General features: G+C 53.1%; 1 protein-coding gene across 1 annotated transcript in view; it reads left to right on the top strand.

Moving 5' to 3' along the window:
- The window catches only part of MAMLD1 (mastermind like domain containing 1), a 53,581-nt gene extending 40,976 nt beyond the window's left edge, over nt 1-12,605 (top strand). Inside the window, exons 4-5 of the mRNA XM_007955616.1 lie at nt 6,088-6,331; nt 12,565-12,605. Coding sequence (XP_007953807.1) covers nt 6,088-6,331; nt 12,565-12,605 — 285 coding nt within the window. The remainder of the gene's footprint in view (nt 1-6,087; nt 6,332-12,564) is intronic.
- Nucleotides 12,606-14,399: the final 1,794 nt, after the last annotated feature.

Raw genomic sequence — 14,399 nt, forward strand, 5'->3', positions numbered from 1 at the left:
GCAGGATCCTTCGCCAACACCGCAACTCAAAAGCATTGACTTTTCTTTGGTCTTCCTTATTCATTGTCCAGCTCTCACATGCATATGAGGGGACTGAAAATACCATGGCTTGTGTCAGGCACACCTTAGTCTTCAAGGAGATACCTTTGCTATTCAGCACTTGAAAGAGGTTTTTTGCAACAGATTTGCCCAATGCAATATGTCTTTTGATGTCTTGACTGCTGCTTCCATTGGCATTGATTGTGGAACCAAGAAACATGAAGTCTTTGACAACTTCAATCTTTGCTCCATCTATCGTGATATTGCTTATTGGTCCGGTTGTGAGGATTTTTGTTTTCTTTATGTTGAGGTGTATATGATCCATACTGAAGATTGTAGTCTTTGATCTTCATCTGTAAGTGCTCCAAGTCATCCTCATTTTCAGCAGGCAAACTTGTGTTGTCTGCATATCTCAGATTGTTAATGAGCCTCCCTTCAATCATGATGCCACATTCTTCTTCATATAGTCCAGCTTCTTGTATTTTTTGTGCTAGTAGGTCATTTCCTCCCCCTCTAGGCAAAGTAGCGATTTACCAGTTGAACTTAATCCTGTGATTAAATTCAAACTCTACATAACAGCTAGGTGAACTTGATTCTGGAGCCCTGGACATTTAAACTTTGAAATGTTAACGCTAAGTTGTGTACATTTGTAGAGGAAAAACCCAGAGAAGTTCAGACTCTTCCAGATCTTGCATAGGGCATACCCTGCTCTAAGAAAACTGACTTTTACAAAATGCAAATTCACGAAACAGAGTCATCAAATGGGCAGGATCGCTGCTTTGTTGCTGCTGCCGGTGAGCTGATTTTTCACTCCTAGCAACCCCATGTGACAGGGCACATACAGCTTTCTAGGCTGTCATCTTTATAAGAACAGATTGCCAGGCCTTTCTCCCACAGAACCTTGGGGTGGACTCGAACCACCAACCTTTTAAGTTCGCAGCCAAGCACTCAATCCTTGCACCACCAGGGCTTCTTGATGTTTTGCAGAATTTCTTTAGTGAGCCTCATCCCTGCTTCATACTATGTGATCCTAACAGAAATCCACCAACTTGGAGTGCTCCTCATGTCAGAATACAGCTATTGTAGGAAGAAAAGGCCACCTGGGTGGCACCGGAGGCACCCCCACCATTGCACAGCTGTGGTCCCTGGCAGCCCTCTGGAATCTTGCTGCAGCTGGTCGGCTCGTTGCAACATCCATTTCAGTTGAGTGACTTGATACAACCAAACTCAGATCTTAGGCTTTGAAGTCAGACAATACTTGGGGTCTAGTCTAGGCTCTGGTGGTTACTGATGAATTATCTCTTTGTGCCTCGGTTTCTTCATCTGCACAGTGGGGATCATAATAGTACTACCACATAGGATGGTTCTGAGAACTAATTAGTTGAAATACCCCTTGGAAAGGGCTTAGCCTGCTGCCTTCCACTGAGTAAGTTCTTAATAATTGCTTCTGATGTTATTAAGATTTTCATCAGCAGTATAATCATTTCCCATTGTTCTTGGTCTAGCCTATTTTACACATAGCCACAACAATGGACTTAAATATACTGGTGATCCTGAGATGGTGCAGGACCAGGCAGCATTTCGCTCTATAAGGTCGACACAAATTGGGGCCAACGCGACCTCAACCAAGAACAACGTTTTACTGACCAACCTGGCAAGAGTGCATGCAACATGCCAGGCCCTTGTTAATTCCATCACACCCCTGCCACTCTCTAAGGCACAGAAAGCTTATTTATATAACTTCCCCCAACTGGCATAACTAGGAAGTGACAAATCCGTGAGTCAAGCCCAGACCATCTTTTTCCGGAGCCCACATCCTTAGCACCATGTTTCTGGAGCTGTGCTCTCCAGTCCAGTAGCCAGCAGCCACGTGTGGCTATTTGCATTTAAATTAATTGAAATGAACTTAACTCTTTAGTTCCTCATTCATATTGACCACATTTCAAGTGCTGAAACCACATGGGGCCCGGTGACTACCATATTGGACAGTGCAGCTAGAGGAGAACATTCTATTCCTTCTACTATGATGATTCATCATCACAGAAAGTTCTGTTGGATGGCGCTACTTACAGAGCTTCTAGGATTCTACTTAAGACAGCTCAGAAGTGGCGTTGCGTAGCTTGTCTCGTGTGGCTGTCATATGTTAAAGTCCCATTTGCACTTGGCCAAGCAGGAAAGGGAATGCAAGAGCCTGAGAGGTCTTGACTTGCATGACGTGTTCCTGTTTGCCCGGTGTGTCTCCTCTCCTGTCACCTCTGATGTGTGGACACATTTGCCAGTTTGCCCAAAGATCCAGGTTCATGCACGGCCCTGCCTTTTACTTTTTGGTCTACTGGCTAATGTTCCGTGCCTGGCCCATTCATCTCGCTAGTGACTTCAACACCTGGGGTTGGAAGTCAGCCCAGCATGGGGGACCTGGCCTCTGAGGGTCACTGTACAGTTACCAAGCCTCACGGTCCCTCTCTTGGGCTTTCTTTGTTCACCTCTCTTACATAGTTAGGGAGAACCAGAGAAAGAATAGGAGGCATTCAGAGTCATTGCCTAAACTCCCGAGATGGTTAAGTTGAGAAACCTGCAAGCTCCCAGAAGCCAGTGGAGTTGCAGTATACAACCATAGCCTTGTGAATGTATGTGTACCTCCTCCTGCATTGCCACAGTGGAGAACATCAGACCAAGTTCTAATCCAGTCAGTAATTCATGAAGTAAGAGCAATTATCTACTTCTGGCAATGCAACCGAGTGAGTCAGGGGCTCAGCCATAGTGTCAGGCCCTTGCTCCAGAGCCCACCCAAGCCACATTTGGTGATAGAGCAGTCAACAAGGCTGCTTCCCTCCATGGGAGTGGGGGCGGAGCACCTGGCTGCTCCTCTCCAAGCGCAGAGAAGGAGCCCATGTGCAGAGTGGGCGGAGCGGCTAGTCATGCCGTAGTGGTCGAAGGTGCATCCTCTGGCAGCACGTCTGGTTCTCTCCCCCTGCTTGCTGCTGCTGGCTGTGCACCTGGATAAGACCACCCTTAGGTCTTCCTCTTGTAAACTAGGCTAATCTTAAGGGCATATGTGCACACTATGTGCTCAATAAGTGATGTCGGTTTCATTGTGTGATTAGGATCACTCTCTATTCTACTGGTGGGTTTTAGAAACCCAGCCACATTGAAAAGGGATGATGAGTCCATGTGCTTCAACATGAGTTAGAGGCTCGGTTTAATACTGCTGTTTATACCAAAAAGAGACCAGCACAGTGTTCACCGGATTCTAATCTCCCCAGTGCCTGGGAACTCATGCCACACTGACGCCATGGAGATTGGCTGCAAGGAGGCTGGGAGGCTATGAGACAGAGAACACTAAGGGCAGTACTTAACAGGGTGCATTCGCTTCTCTAGGCAGGGTTGAGCTGCCTCAACCTCAATCAGGGGTTTTCAGAAACAAGGGGCCTGGGCAACATGATTCCAGCAAGCTCCCTAGCAGTCATAGGAAGCCCAGGGTCAGGGAATGAGTGGATGTGAGCACTGCAAAATTGGGCACTAGGCACCCATTGTTAGACTACCCACCTCATGGTTTAATTCTATAAAATTCAGAATAATGGAGAGCCAGCCAGTCCCAAGAGCTAGTGACCATGCCCGCCGGTGATTGATCTACTGGCTTTTCTGCGATTTCTAGTGATCCCAAAGAGAGGACTGGACTTACCTTATATTTGGAAAATTCTGGAAGTGGAAATATCCCAAATAACTTGTTCTTTAGGGCTGGGTCTCTCCCTTAAAGGGTGTGTGATTAGCAGTTTCTGTGCCTAATTAAATAAAGTGGAGAGAATACATAGGCATCAGCTGCAAAGCTCTTAGTCAACAGAGTCAATGTGGAATCCCATCTATTTTATTTATTTCCTCTTTCAACTGGGGGTGTCACTGATCTGAGAAGTACCTGCTGCCATTCTGTGCTACTGGAATCAGTGCTTCCTGGCCACTCCCAATCGCTGCTCTTGTAGAACTGCCCTTGCTGTTGGGGCATCTTCCAGGTGCCATCTGCATATTTTCTCTGCCTCCAGGACCATTGAGACCCTGCAAGCCTGTGCTTATGCTGCCAGGGATCCTGTTTCTTGACCCCTTCATGAACATCCTACAAGTCACATGATGCTACCAAGGATTCTTGAGCAAACAATTCAAAAGCTATGCTTCTCTACACATAAAACCCACTCATTGCTTCTAGAATGTTTTATCATGGAGTGGACAAGTAAGCAGAAATCTATGAATATTTGTGTATTGAGATCCTTAAACTCCAATGTGGCCCAAAATGTTATTGAAAACTATCAAGGAACTAGGAATACAGGCAGAAAGAATTTCAGCAGTTGAAAGTGACATTTCTGCTCATGTCCCAGGTGGCTTTGCCCCCAAAACAAGTGGGAGCTTGAGGAAAGGAAGCTGCAGATGGCCAAGGAGCTCAGCTCTATAGTAACCAAAGACCTGGGGGAATGTGCCGGTAGTGTGGCAAGGAAATCTATTGCACCAGTACGTTGAGTTCACATGGTCAGCACAGTTTGTGACACTTTTTGGCTTGGTCTTTTGTTTCTCTTTGGGTTTTCTTGAGGGGTATCATCTTTAAGTTAGATTGTCTTCATATTCCTGTATTCATAAATCTTACACATTTATAATTTGCTCTTAAAATGTGGTCTGTCCCCCATTTAAAATCTTACTTGTTCCTTTTGCAGTAGCACATTTGAACAGTGTCTGCATTTCCAAAGTCGTTTTCAATATAGCAGGTTAACGAACGTATACGCACACATACCTCACAGCAAACTATTTTGGAGCCAGGAAAGGCTGAGTTTGTATCCTCCTCTGCTGCTAATGAGCTGTGTGACTTTGGGCAAATTACTTAAAGTTGCTGGGCCTCCATTTCCTCATCTGTAGGATGTCTACAACTGTTGATAAAAACTGGACAGGACAGAACACTGAAAGCACTTGGGTTAGGGCCTGGAGCAAATGCTCCATCAATTCAGCCATGATGGTTCATTGTCTCATTTCAAAAGATGCATCCAAACATCTACTCAAAGATCACCACTGCTGACACTTGCCCACGATAAGTGCTTAGTGAGAGTTTATTGCCGTGAATTACGCTGCCTCGGACTGTTTAGCTTTGTGCTGAACACGTGTTCATTTTCAAGGGGGATAGTTTCCTCTTGTCAGGGCTGTTTGGTGGTAGACACAGATGCTCATTTGCAGCTCAGGGATCCTGACACCAGCCTGAGAGTGAAGGTGCCCCATAGAGAAAAGACTTCTGCTCGTGTAGGCAGGTGTCCCCCAGCCTCTTGGCAGGGCTATGTCAGCGACTCATTTGGGTTCTGAAGCGTACCCTGACGTGAAAATCAAGGGTGAGGTTCTCTTAGTTGCCTTTGACTGAAACACTGTGTCATCTGTTCCATTCTGGTGAAATCCCTGTCATCTGAAGCAGGATGGGAAGGCGAAGTGCCACCCACATTTGAGTCCTGAAGCCATGGGGCCCAGGCAGGCTGAGGGCCAGGGACCCTGCAGTTCAGGTGCACTTGGCTGTGAAGGGAGTTATCCTTGCTTGTTTTGGTCTTGCACTTGCCATTTGGTCTCGCAGACTTGCCAGCACGTGTACACACACACACGTGTAGAGTTGGTGTGCGCTGCTGTGGGCCGGGTAGGAGAGGGGTGGCCACTGGTCAGTCATTGAAGATGAACCAGCCTGATTCCTCTTTTCAACAAGATGGTCATGGCTTGAGGCAGGGGGTTCTTAACATGAGATCCACAGGTGGAGTCCAGTGGGCCAGAACCCCCCAGCATTTGTCTGCAAAATGTTGATGGGCTGGGGAGGGTGAGAGGCCACCGTCAGGATATCTGTCTGTGGGGACAGACCATAGCTTTATGCTGAATGTCAGAAGAGCCCGTGACCCAAGGAAAGCTAAGACCACGCCTTCCAGTTTGGATGAATAAACACCACAGCCCCAGGACTGAGCTAGGCAGACAGGTGGTTGACAAGATCAGGCACAACCATCTCCTGGCCAGGCCGCTGACGGATTGTTCAATCGGTTGTTGTAGCCTCATATAGACAAAGCCTGCGAGCTTGGGGAAGCCAGGCCCCCCCAGGTCAGCCTCGGGCGGCAGCCCCCAGCCTGCCAGGCGCTGGGGAGCGAGCCCTTCCTGCCCGGCAGCTCCTTTGCTCATGAGCTGGCCCGAGTCACCTCCTCGCACAGCGCCTCAGAGGCAGCGCCCTGGGGCGGCTGGGATCCGAAGGCCTGGAGGCAGGTGCCTGCGCCACTGCTGCCTAGCTGCGACGCCGCAGGTAAGTCACTCCCCCTCTGTGCCTCGCTTTCCTCATCCGCCAACCAGGGGCAGTCCCCTGCTCAGCCTGCCACCCGCCTCACAAGGGTGTTGGGAGGAAGACAGGAGGTGACAGCTCCAAAGGAAGGCCCTTGGCAGCCTGTAAAGCTTGGTGCGCCCCTGAGGGAGTTCTAGCGCTTTCTCCCGGGCCTTCTACCTCAAAGGGACCACCCAAGGCAGGTGTCAGGGAAAGGAGTGAGGGTGGCCCCAGTGCAACTGAGCACTGTTCCCTCTACGGTGTGGCTTCCAGAATCCCACTTCCTCACTGCCTGCCTGTCCCTGCGCTCAGACAGTGAGCCCTCGGGGGCTCGGTTGTGCTGCACCTCCAACCCCCTCCTACACCCACCTTCTCCACACCTAGTGGCCCCTGCCTCTGGGGTGCTCTCTGACCTCAGCCAGGACTCACGCTCCACAGAAGTGGGAAGTTGGGTGGTCTCCCTGGAGGCCCAGCAGCATGAGAGGGAGCAGGAGCCCACACCAAGCCTGTCCAGGCTGGCCAGGCGTTTGGGTCACCCTGGAGCGTCCAGAGCCTAGAAGGGCCACCTGAGCGCTTGTGAGAGCCTGATGGCAGTTGTGCTTGGATGTTGGATGTAGCCTTGTGCCGCACGAAAGTCAGCATGCACAGACGTCAGCCCCTGCGTGCCCAGACACCTGGCAAAGTGAACATTTTCTAGGCAATAGTGATTGGTAGATGCCAACACACTGCAAGGGCCTCCCGGGATTCGGGCCTGTACCGGACTTTCGGCTGGGTGCTGCACCTATCCTATGATCCGGGCTGGGCTTCCGTTTGAGAGCTGTGGGCTTATCGCTTGCTCTTGTCCCCCTTCTCTGGGTGCTCCGCGAGCACCCTCAGGCCTCAGCTGCAGCCAGAGATCTGGCCCAGCACAAAGCCTCCTGAGAAACGGAGCCAAAACGGCCCAGGAAGTCACCCGCCCCAGATGCTGCCGTCTGCACCCTGGTCAGCCCTGGGAAGCCACAAGCACGGGCGTGCCAGCCAGCTGATTCGCATGCTTCCCGAGTCACCTTGTGCCCCGCAACCCAAAACTGCTCTGGAACCTGTGGAAGTTGGGCCCTCCTGGGAGCACTGGTCAGAAGAGTCCCTGGCAGCCTTGCTGCACCTCGCTAGCCCAACCTATGACGCGGGAAGGGCACACTCAGTGTGGGACAGAGGCTGCAGACCACAGGCGAAGAAGAGCGGCCAACTGGAAGGACCTGGGTTTCCTCTGCCCAGGGACCATTCCCGGCATTTCAACCAAGCCCTGCTGGAAGCAGCCAGCCCCGAGGAGGAGTCAGAGTTGTAGGTCAAGTGGAAAGACAATGTGGAGGGCAAAAAAGATGACCAACAGACCTCAGCCATTTGTTTCAGCTGTTGTGCTGCTGGTGGGTTTTTGTTCCTCTTCCGTTGTGGCAAAATATACACAACAAAACACCTGCCACTTTAACCACATTAAGGGTACAATTCAGAGACCCTGATCGTGTTCATCATTGACCCACCATGCCTACTACCCATTTCCAATAGTGTCTCCTCTCCCCAAACAGAAACACAGTGCCCTCCAGCACGCGCCCTTGAGCCCGTTGTTCGGATGGCACTTTATTTGGTGAGGCCTCCAGTGGCAGCTCCCAAGAAGCTCAGCTCCAAAGGCAGCCTCATCCCTGAGCTCCTGTGCCAGGGCCCGGAAGCCGGCAGACCGGCACAGCCACAGGTCTTACCCAATTGAGAGAATGATGTGGCAGCTGCCCGCTCGCCCTCAGGGACCCATGCCCGACTTAAGGTGTGTGCCGTGTCTCCCCAGCTTGAGCCCCGCAGAGGTTCTGTTTTCTCGAGAGCACGCATCACTGTCTGAAATGAACATCTTTAATGACGGGCAGTGTCTTCCCCTCAGTTGCGAGAGTAGAGTGATACCCTGTGCCTGGGACAGTGCCTGGCCCACAGCAGGCCCAGTGTTTGTCGCCTGACTTGGTAATGGACTGACTGGACTGCCGAGTCAGCCCCATTGTCCCATCCTGAACTTGGGCTGGTAGGTTCAGAATCGATGAGCAGGAGAGGTCACTGAGCAAAAAATGCAATACTGAGGCCAGGTGCTCGATGAGCCTCGCCTGGTCTCCAGGAAGGAGAAGTGGCCTGACAGCACATCCATTACTCAACCATTGTCCAGTCTGCCCTGGAGACATGCTGGAGAAACTGAGTCACCAGCTCTGAGGCTTAAGAGGGGCAAGGAAATCATTACATCTTGCCTGCCATGCATTTAGAGGATGCTCCTCTATAGCACTCCTGCCAAGGGCCTTCTGCTTGCATACCTCTAGTGATGGAGAGCTCACCCCTTACCCAGGCAGTCCCTTTCATCTTTGGCCAAGTGTTCTTGTTAGAAAGGGCTTTCTTGGATTGAGCTGAACTCTGTCCCTCTGCAACTCCTCCTCACTGGCCCTGGTTCTGGCCTCAGGCTGTGGAGCCAAGGTCGCCCAACACCACCTCCTATCAGTGCCTTCAGGAACCCAATGGCTACCGATATTCCGGTGGGATGACAGGGGAGGCCCTGTTCTCTGTGTGCACCCCACACCCTACCTGTAGGAATCCCTTTGGCTGTACCTACATCACCTGGGCAGTAGACAGTGTGACTCCAAAGCCACCAAGGCAACTTCTGCCAGCCATTTTAGCACTGACCCATCCAAAAGAATCTTGTCTCCTCTAAAACAGCTGCCTTGGAAGCCAGGCAGTTGCCCTCCCTGAAGATGGTGATGTCCCCTGCACAGCACCTGTTTGCTGTGTGGTCCCCTCTCAATGATCTGAAAGGCATTGGGGTACGGGGAGGCCTCTGGGCCTGTGAGCACCTCGACAGCAGGGACCAGCCTGGGTCCTCTTTGCCACCCCCTCAGAGCCCAGCACCGAGCCTTATAAAGAGTTGTTGAATGGGAAAAGAAAATATATGGTCTGGGAAGGCCAGCCCCCAAGAGGAATTCCGGCAGTGCGCTGAGCTTCCTTGTGGAGCCAGCTCCTCCCCTGTCCTGGGCCCTGCCCGCCAGAGCCCTGGCCCCAAGGTCCCACCCACCATGGTGTGGAGACCAGTGGCATCCGCGTCTTCCTGTCGTCTCATAGGAGAAACCAGAAGGGTGGACGGCTTCTTCCAAGTTGGCCGTCTTTGGCAAAAACTACAAAAGAACATGCTTTCTCTTGCAGTGTAAACAAATAACAGCCACACTTACTTCATCTGAGTTCCCCCTGAGGTCAGATGCTCCCCTCCTGGGGGTCATGGCAGGAATCCAGGAACCTGGGTGGGCGTCTGGCTGGGAGGCCTGCTGAGTACCTGCAGCTTTCTGCCCCAGCCCCGTCAACTAGAGGGGCCCTTTGCCCAAATGATGGAATCAAGAATGAGGCCACTCGTCTGGTCACGAGGGAGAAGCAGGAAGTAGGAGCAGGTAGTGACTGAGACGGGGGCTTTGCAGCTCCCTGGCTTTCAGTGGGAAGCTGGCTGGAAGACAGCTCCAGGACCTTCCTGGGACCCATCTGTGAATGGGGGTAGGAGCGGGTGAGGGGGGACCTGGGGCCTTAGTTAGTTCTCCAGGAGACTCCGTGCTGGCCCCAACCCCAGGCCCACAATAGTGGCCACCACAAGTCTCTGCACCACCACACCACAAGATTGGGCGCCATGACAGTCACAGCCCCAGAAAGATGAATCACATGATGACCACCCCATAACTGCGGATAGAAAGCCCCACTTGCCCGAGCCGTCCCTCAGGAGAGGGCCCAAGCGGCAGCGACCCATCACCAAGCAGCCACTTTCAGCCACCGTTTCCTCCTGGTCACTGAAAACACTGGTCATTTCCTGTTTTCTCCAATCTCCAACGATACGAATTGTCAGTGTCAAAAGGCAACAACTGTTTTCTCGGGGCTTATCTTTGGAGCACATTGATTCAGAACAAAGGATGGAGGCTCCGGCTGCAAAACAAAGGAAGCCGCCTCCTCGGGAGGGCTGCAGAGAAGGCCCGGGGTAGCAGGACCAGTCGGAGCAGAGGCCCGGCCGTGGGCCTGGATGGCCCGGCAGGGCGAAGAGGCCAGGAGGGGGCAGGCGGGATGGTAGCAGTACCCCGGGACCCTGGCGGCCCTGCAGATCGGGCCATGGGCTGGAGGTCAATGGTGTTTGCACTTGGGAGTTTCTGTCATGATGCTGTTGACCAGGCTGTCCCTTCAGTTCTGTGTGCTGTGGATTGCACTCCTCCTCAGATGAACACCGCCCGGTCCCTCCACCCTGGGAGTCTTGGCCCAGCCGGCCTTGGGTGGGGTTATCTTTTCTCGCCACATCCTTCCCGTTGGACTTTGCTGCCCTTCCTCAGCTTTCTCTTTGGTCACACTCTCTAGCCCCCCACCACACCCCTTATAACTGTGCCATTTGCTGAAGTGAATGGAGCAGCTTGGGGGACAGAGTCAGGGACAGTGTAGAGCTAGCAAGCCCCATGCAACTGGTCCCCAGAAGTAGCCGCTGGGGTAGCAGAAGCCCTGGACCTGGAGGTGGGGTACATTGGGCTGCCTAACCATGTGACTGGGCAAGTCTTTTAACCTCTGTGAACCTCAGCTGTCACCATCAGTAAGCTGGGGACATTCACTCTGCCCTCCTAGAGCTGGTGTGAGGGTCAAGGGGAAGCATGGAATTAGAGGGCTGGGTCAACGTGGAAGAGCTGCCTCTGTGCCTCCCGCAGGGAGGTGATCCGCCCACCTTGAACATCTCAGCAGCCACAAGTGGCTGGATGGTGTGGCCTTGGCCAAGTCATGTGGCCATCATGGGTAACACTGGGATGCCAGTGTTAACACCTCAGAGGGTGAAGGGACATCACTAATGCCAAGTGCTCAGTACCAGTGAGCTCTCAGGACGGCAGCCCCCTGTCCTCCAGCACAGGAAGCAGCCCACCCTGCACCGCCCACATCCCAGCAGCCCCAGGGAGAGGGGCCAAAACGAAGACAGGAAGCAGGCTATGGGCGGGACGGAAAAGCAACCCTGGGTCTGGTGAACTCTCTGCTGTCCCAGTGCTCCCAGTGCCGTGTGTTTGTCCTCTCTGCCTTGGCAGGAACTGAGGCTGGGATGGCTGCCAGGCCCCTGCTTCCCATCCCAGCACCCGCCCCCTGCCCCACCCCTCCCATGCCAGCCTGGCTGGTGTGAAAGCAGCCCTGCCCTGGCGGCCCGTTTTGGAGGGTCTTGTCTTCATGTCTTCAGGCATCTGGGATGACTGCAGCCAGATAGCTGGCATGGGAGTATGCTGCCTGACAGAGCTACCTGGGTGAAGGGCACACTCAGGAGCAGGCTGCTTAGGGTGGCTACAGGCAGGCAGAGATGGTGTGGGGCTGCATGCTCTGGATTGGGAGTCCATCCCCAGCCAAGGCACAGCTGGGCCCTGAAGCCTTCTCCCAGACCTTGTGGCCTTCACTGGATTCTCTCCCATCATGCCCTTCTCTGGGCCCCCTCCTCCCCTGACTCAGGGCCACCCAGGCTCAGCTTTGAAACTGCGCATAGGAAGATCGTCCGATTGCCCCTGCTCCAGCAAGTCAGCAGGATGAAGGGAAGTTGACATGAAGGTTTGGCTACTCCTGGTGCCAGGCCCACCAGGAACACATCTTGGCCCTTTCCCCAAGACAGCTCAGCAACCCAGCATCCTGGGTCTGGTCTCACTTGGGTACTTTGGACTCAGGTCCCTAGCCCAGTTGCTTACCATCTGCAAATGCAGCCAGCTGGTCTGGGTCTGCCTGACAGTGGCATGCCCTGATTCCCATCAGCACCGTGGGCATGGTGTGGCCAAGGCAGAGTAGCACAGGACTGTCACCTCCCTCCTTCTACATCCTATGCTTCTGTTAATGCAGCCTAACGTGACCTTTGTTGCCCTGGTGACCACATCTTCCTGCGTACACATCCTGAGCAAGTGGACATCCAAAACGCCTCAGTCTTTTCTCTGCACTCTTGCTGTGAAGCTCCCCTCCTCCATCCTGTGCTGTTGCCGTTGGTTTTTTGCACCCAAGTGCAGATGCCTACTTTTATTTATACCTGTGGAATTTTGCTTGGGAGGGTGGGGCCTGCATGCGAGTGTGTGTTGGTGCGTTCACTCCTGCTTTTTGCTCCGCCAAAGCCAAGTCCTGGGTCCCCATGCAGCCATCCCAAGGCTAGTAGTGCTTGGTGACTGTCAGCTAACACAGCCTTTTCATTTTCTGTTTAGCCCAAGAAACAGAGACCAAATCCTATGGCAATGACCCCTGAGCAACAGAACGCGCATCTAGCCCAGCAGATGAGGCAATTCCAAGGTAAGCAGTGAAGGTTGGTGTTTCTGAACAGGCAGCCAAGGAGGTGTATGCGGGGGCGAGGTAAAACTTCCTGGCAGAGTAAGTGGGTAATACTGGGTTTTCTCACCACTCTGAGGGAGAGAGGGCATGTCTGACCATCAGTTTGGCCTCTGGTTAAGTAGCATGGTGTTGGAACTCACTGAAAGTAGTTTGTCTCTTCCTAAGCACTGAAATTGGATCCCAGTTGAAGGACTTAATGACTCAGTAATCATGGTTTCATTCAAGAGATTGATTAAAGAGCCAAGACTCTGAGCTACCACCCGTCTGTCAGGTGACTGTACTGTGGGGGCCTGTGTGTTGCTGTGAGGCTGGGGGCTATGCCACCAGTATTTCAAATACCAGCAGAGTCACCCATGGGGGACAGCTTTCAGCAGAGCTTCCGCGCTAAGCCAGACTCGGAGGAAAGGGCTGGTGATCTGCTTCTGACACTCAGCCACTGAGAGTCTGATGGATCAGTACAGAACACCGTCTGACAGAGTGCTAGAAAGGGAGCCCCTTAGGTTGAAGGCACTCAAAACACACAGTGGCCACAACAATGCAATGAATGTGAAGCTGGCTCAGGACTGGGCGACACTTTGTTCCACTGTTCACGGGGTTGCCATGAGTCAGAGCTGACTAACAACAGCCCACCCAATCCTCTGCCATTGAATCGATTCCAACTCAGAGCGCCCCTAGAGGACAGAGTAGAAACTGCCCCAGAGGGTTTCCAAGGCTGTCAATCTTTATGGAAGCAAAGCTCAAACCAAACCCACTGCCGTGGAGCCAGTTTCAACTCACAGTGCCCCTAGAGGACCAAGTAGATCTTTCACCTGCAGGGTGGCTGGTGGGTTCAAACCACTGGCCATTTGGTTAGCAGCCGAATGCCTTAACCACTGTGCCATGAGAACTGCTTCATTAGCAGGCCCCTTAAAGTCATAATTCTCAGTGGGAGAGGGGTGTGTATTAGAATCACCATGAGTGCCATTCCTGCGGGGCTCTGCTTGGAAAGCCAGACAGCTGAGCTGGCACATCAGCCCACCATGATGGGCCCTGATGGGGACGGGAGTCAAGGAGGAGCATTGGGAAGGGTTTGGGTGCAGCGCTGTCTCCGGAGGAGCAAGGGCAGTGAGGGTGGGAGTAACAGTCACCAGCTCCCTCCCGCTGCCGCCACCTGAGTCGAGGGTGCCTTTGGAACTGACCACACTTCTCTCTTTCTGTAGCCGTCCAAGAACTAGTCACTTCCAACCACAGCCAGACCACAGCAAGCCCCCAGCCCAGCCAGCTCCCAGCACCAGCCGGAACTGGGCTCCTTCCCAGCAGTCGGAGTCCAGGAACGGTCCTTCCCACAAGGCCCCTAAACCAGGGCCCTGTGGGCATGTCCTCACCACATCCAGGCAAGCAGCCAGCAGTCTTCACCTCTGGCTTCCAGCTTCCCCTGCCCTCAAGCTCCAGCCAGCAAGCACAGAGTCCCTGGCCACCTCCTTCGGGAGGGCTCCTGCCTGGTTTCGGTCCCAGCCCCCTGGGCAGCCAGCCCTTGGGTCCCTCCCAGCTCCAACGTCCCAGTGTGCCAACAATGCCCAGTGTGTTCACCAATGTCCCGTGGCCAGTGGCGGTGGCGGCAACAGCAGCTGGGCCCGCGGCGGTCTCTAGGGGCCCGGCTCTGGGCCAAGTTGATAATAGTATTCAGCAGCATTTTGATAGCAGCTCCATGTTCGCCAAGGTGCCCGTGAGA

This window comes from Orycteropus afer, unplaced genomic scaffold, assembly GCF_000298275.1.
Source record: "Orycteropus afer afer isolate SDZICR_OR568_19922 unplaced genomic scaffold, OryAfe1.0 scaffold00519, whole genome shotgun sequence".
NCBI lineage: Eukaryota > Metazoa > Chordata > Mammalia > Tubulidentata > Orycteropodidae > Orycteropus > Orycteropus afer.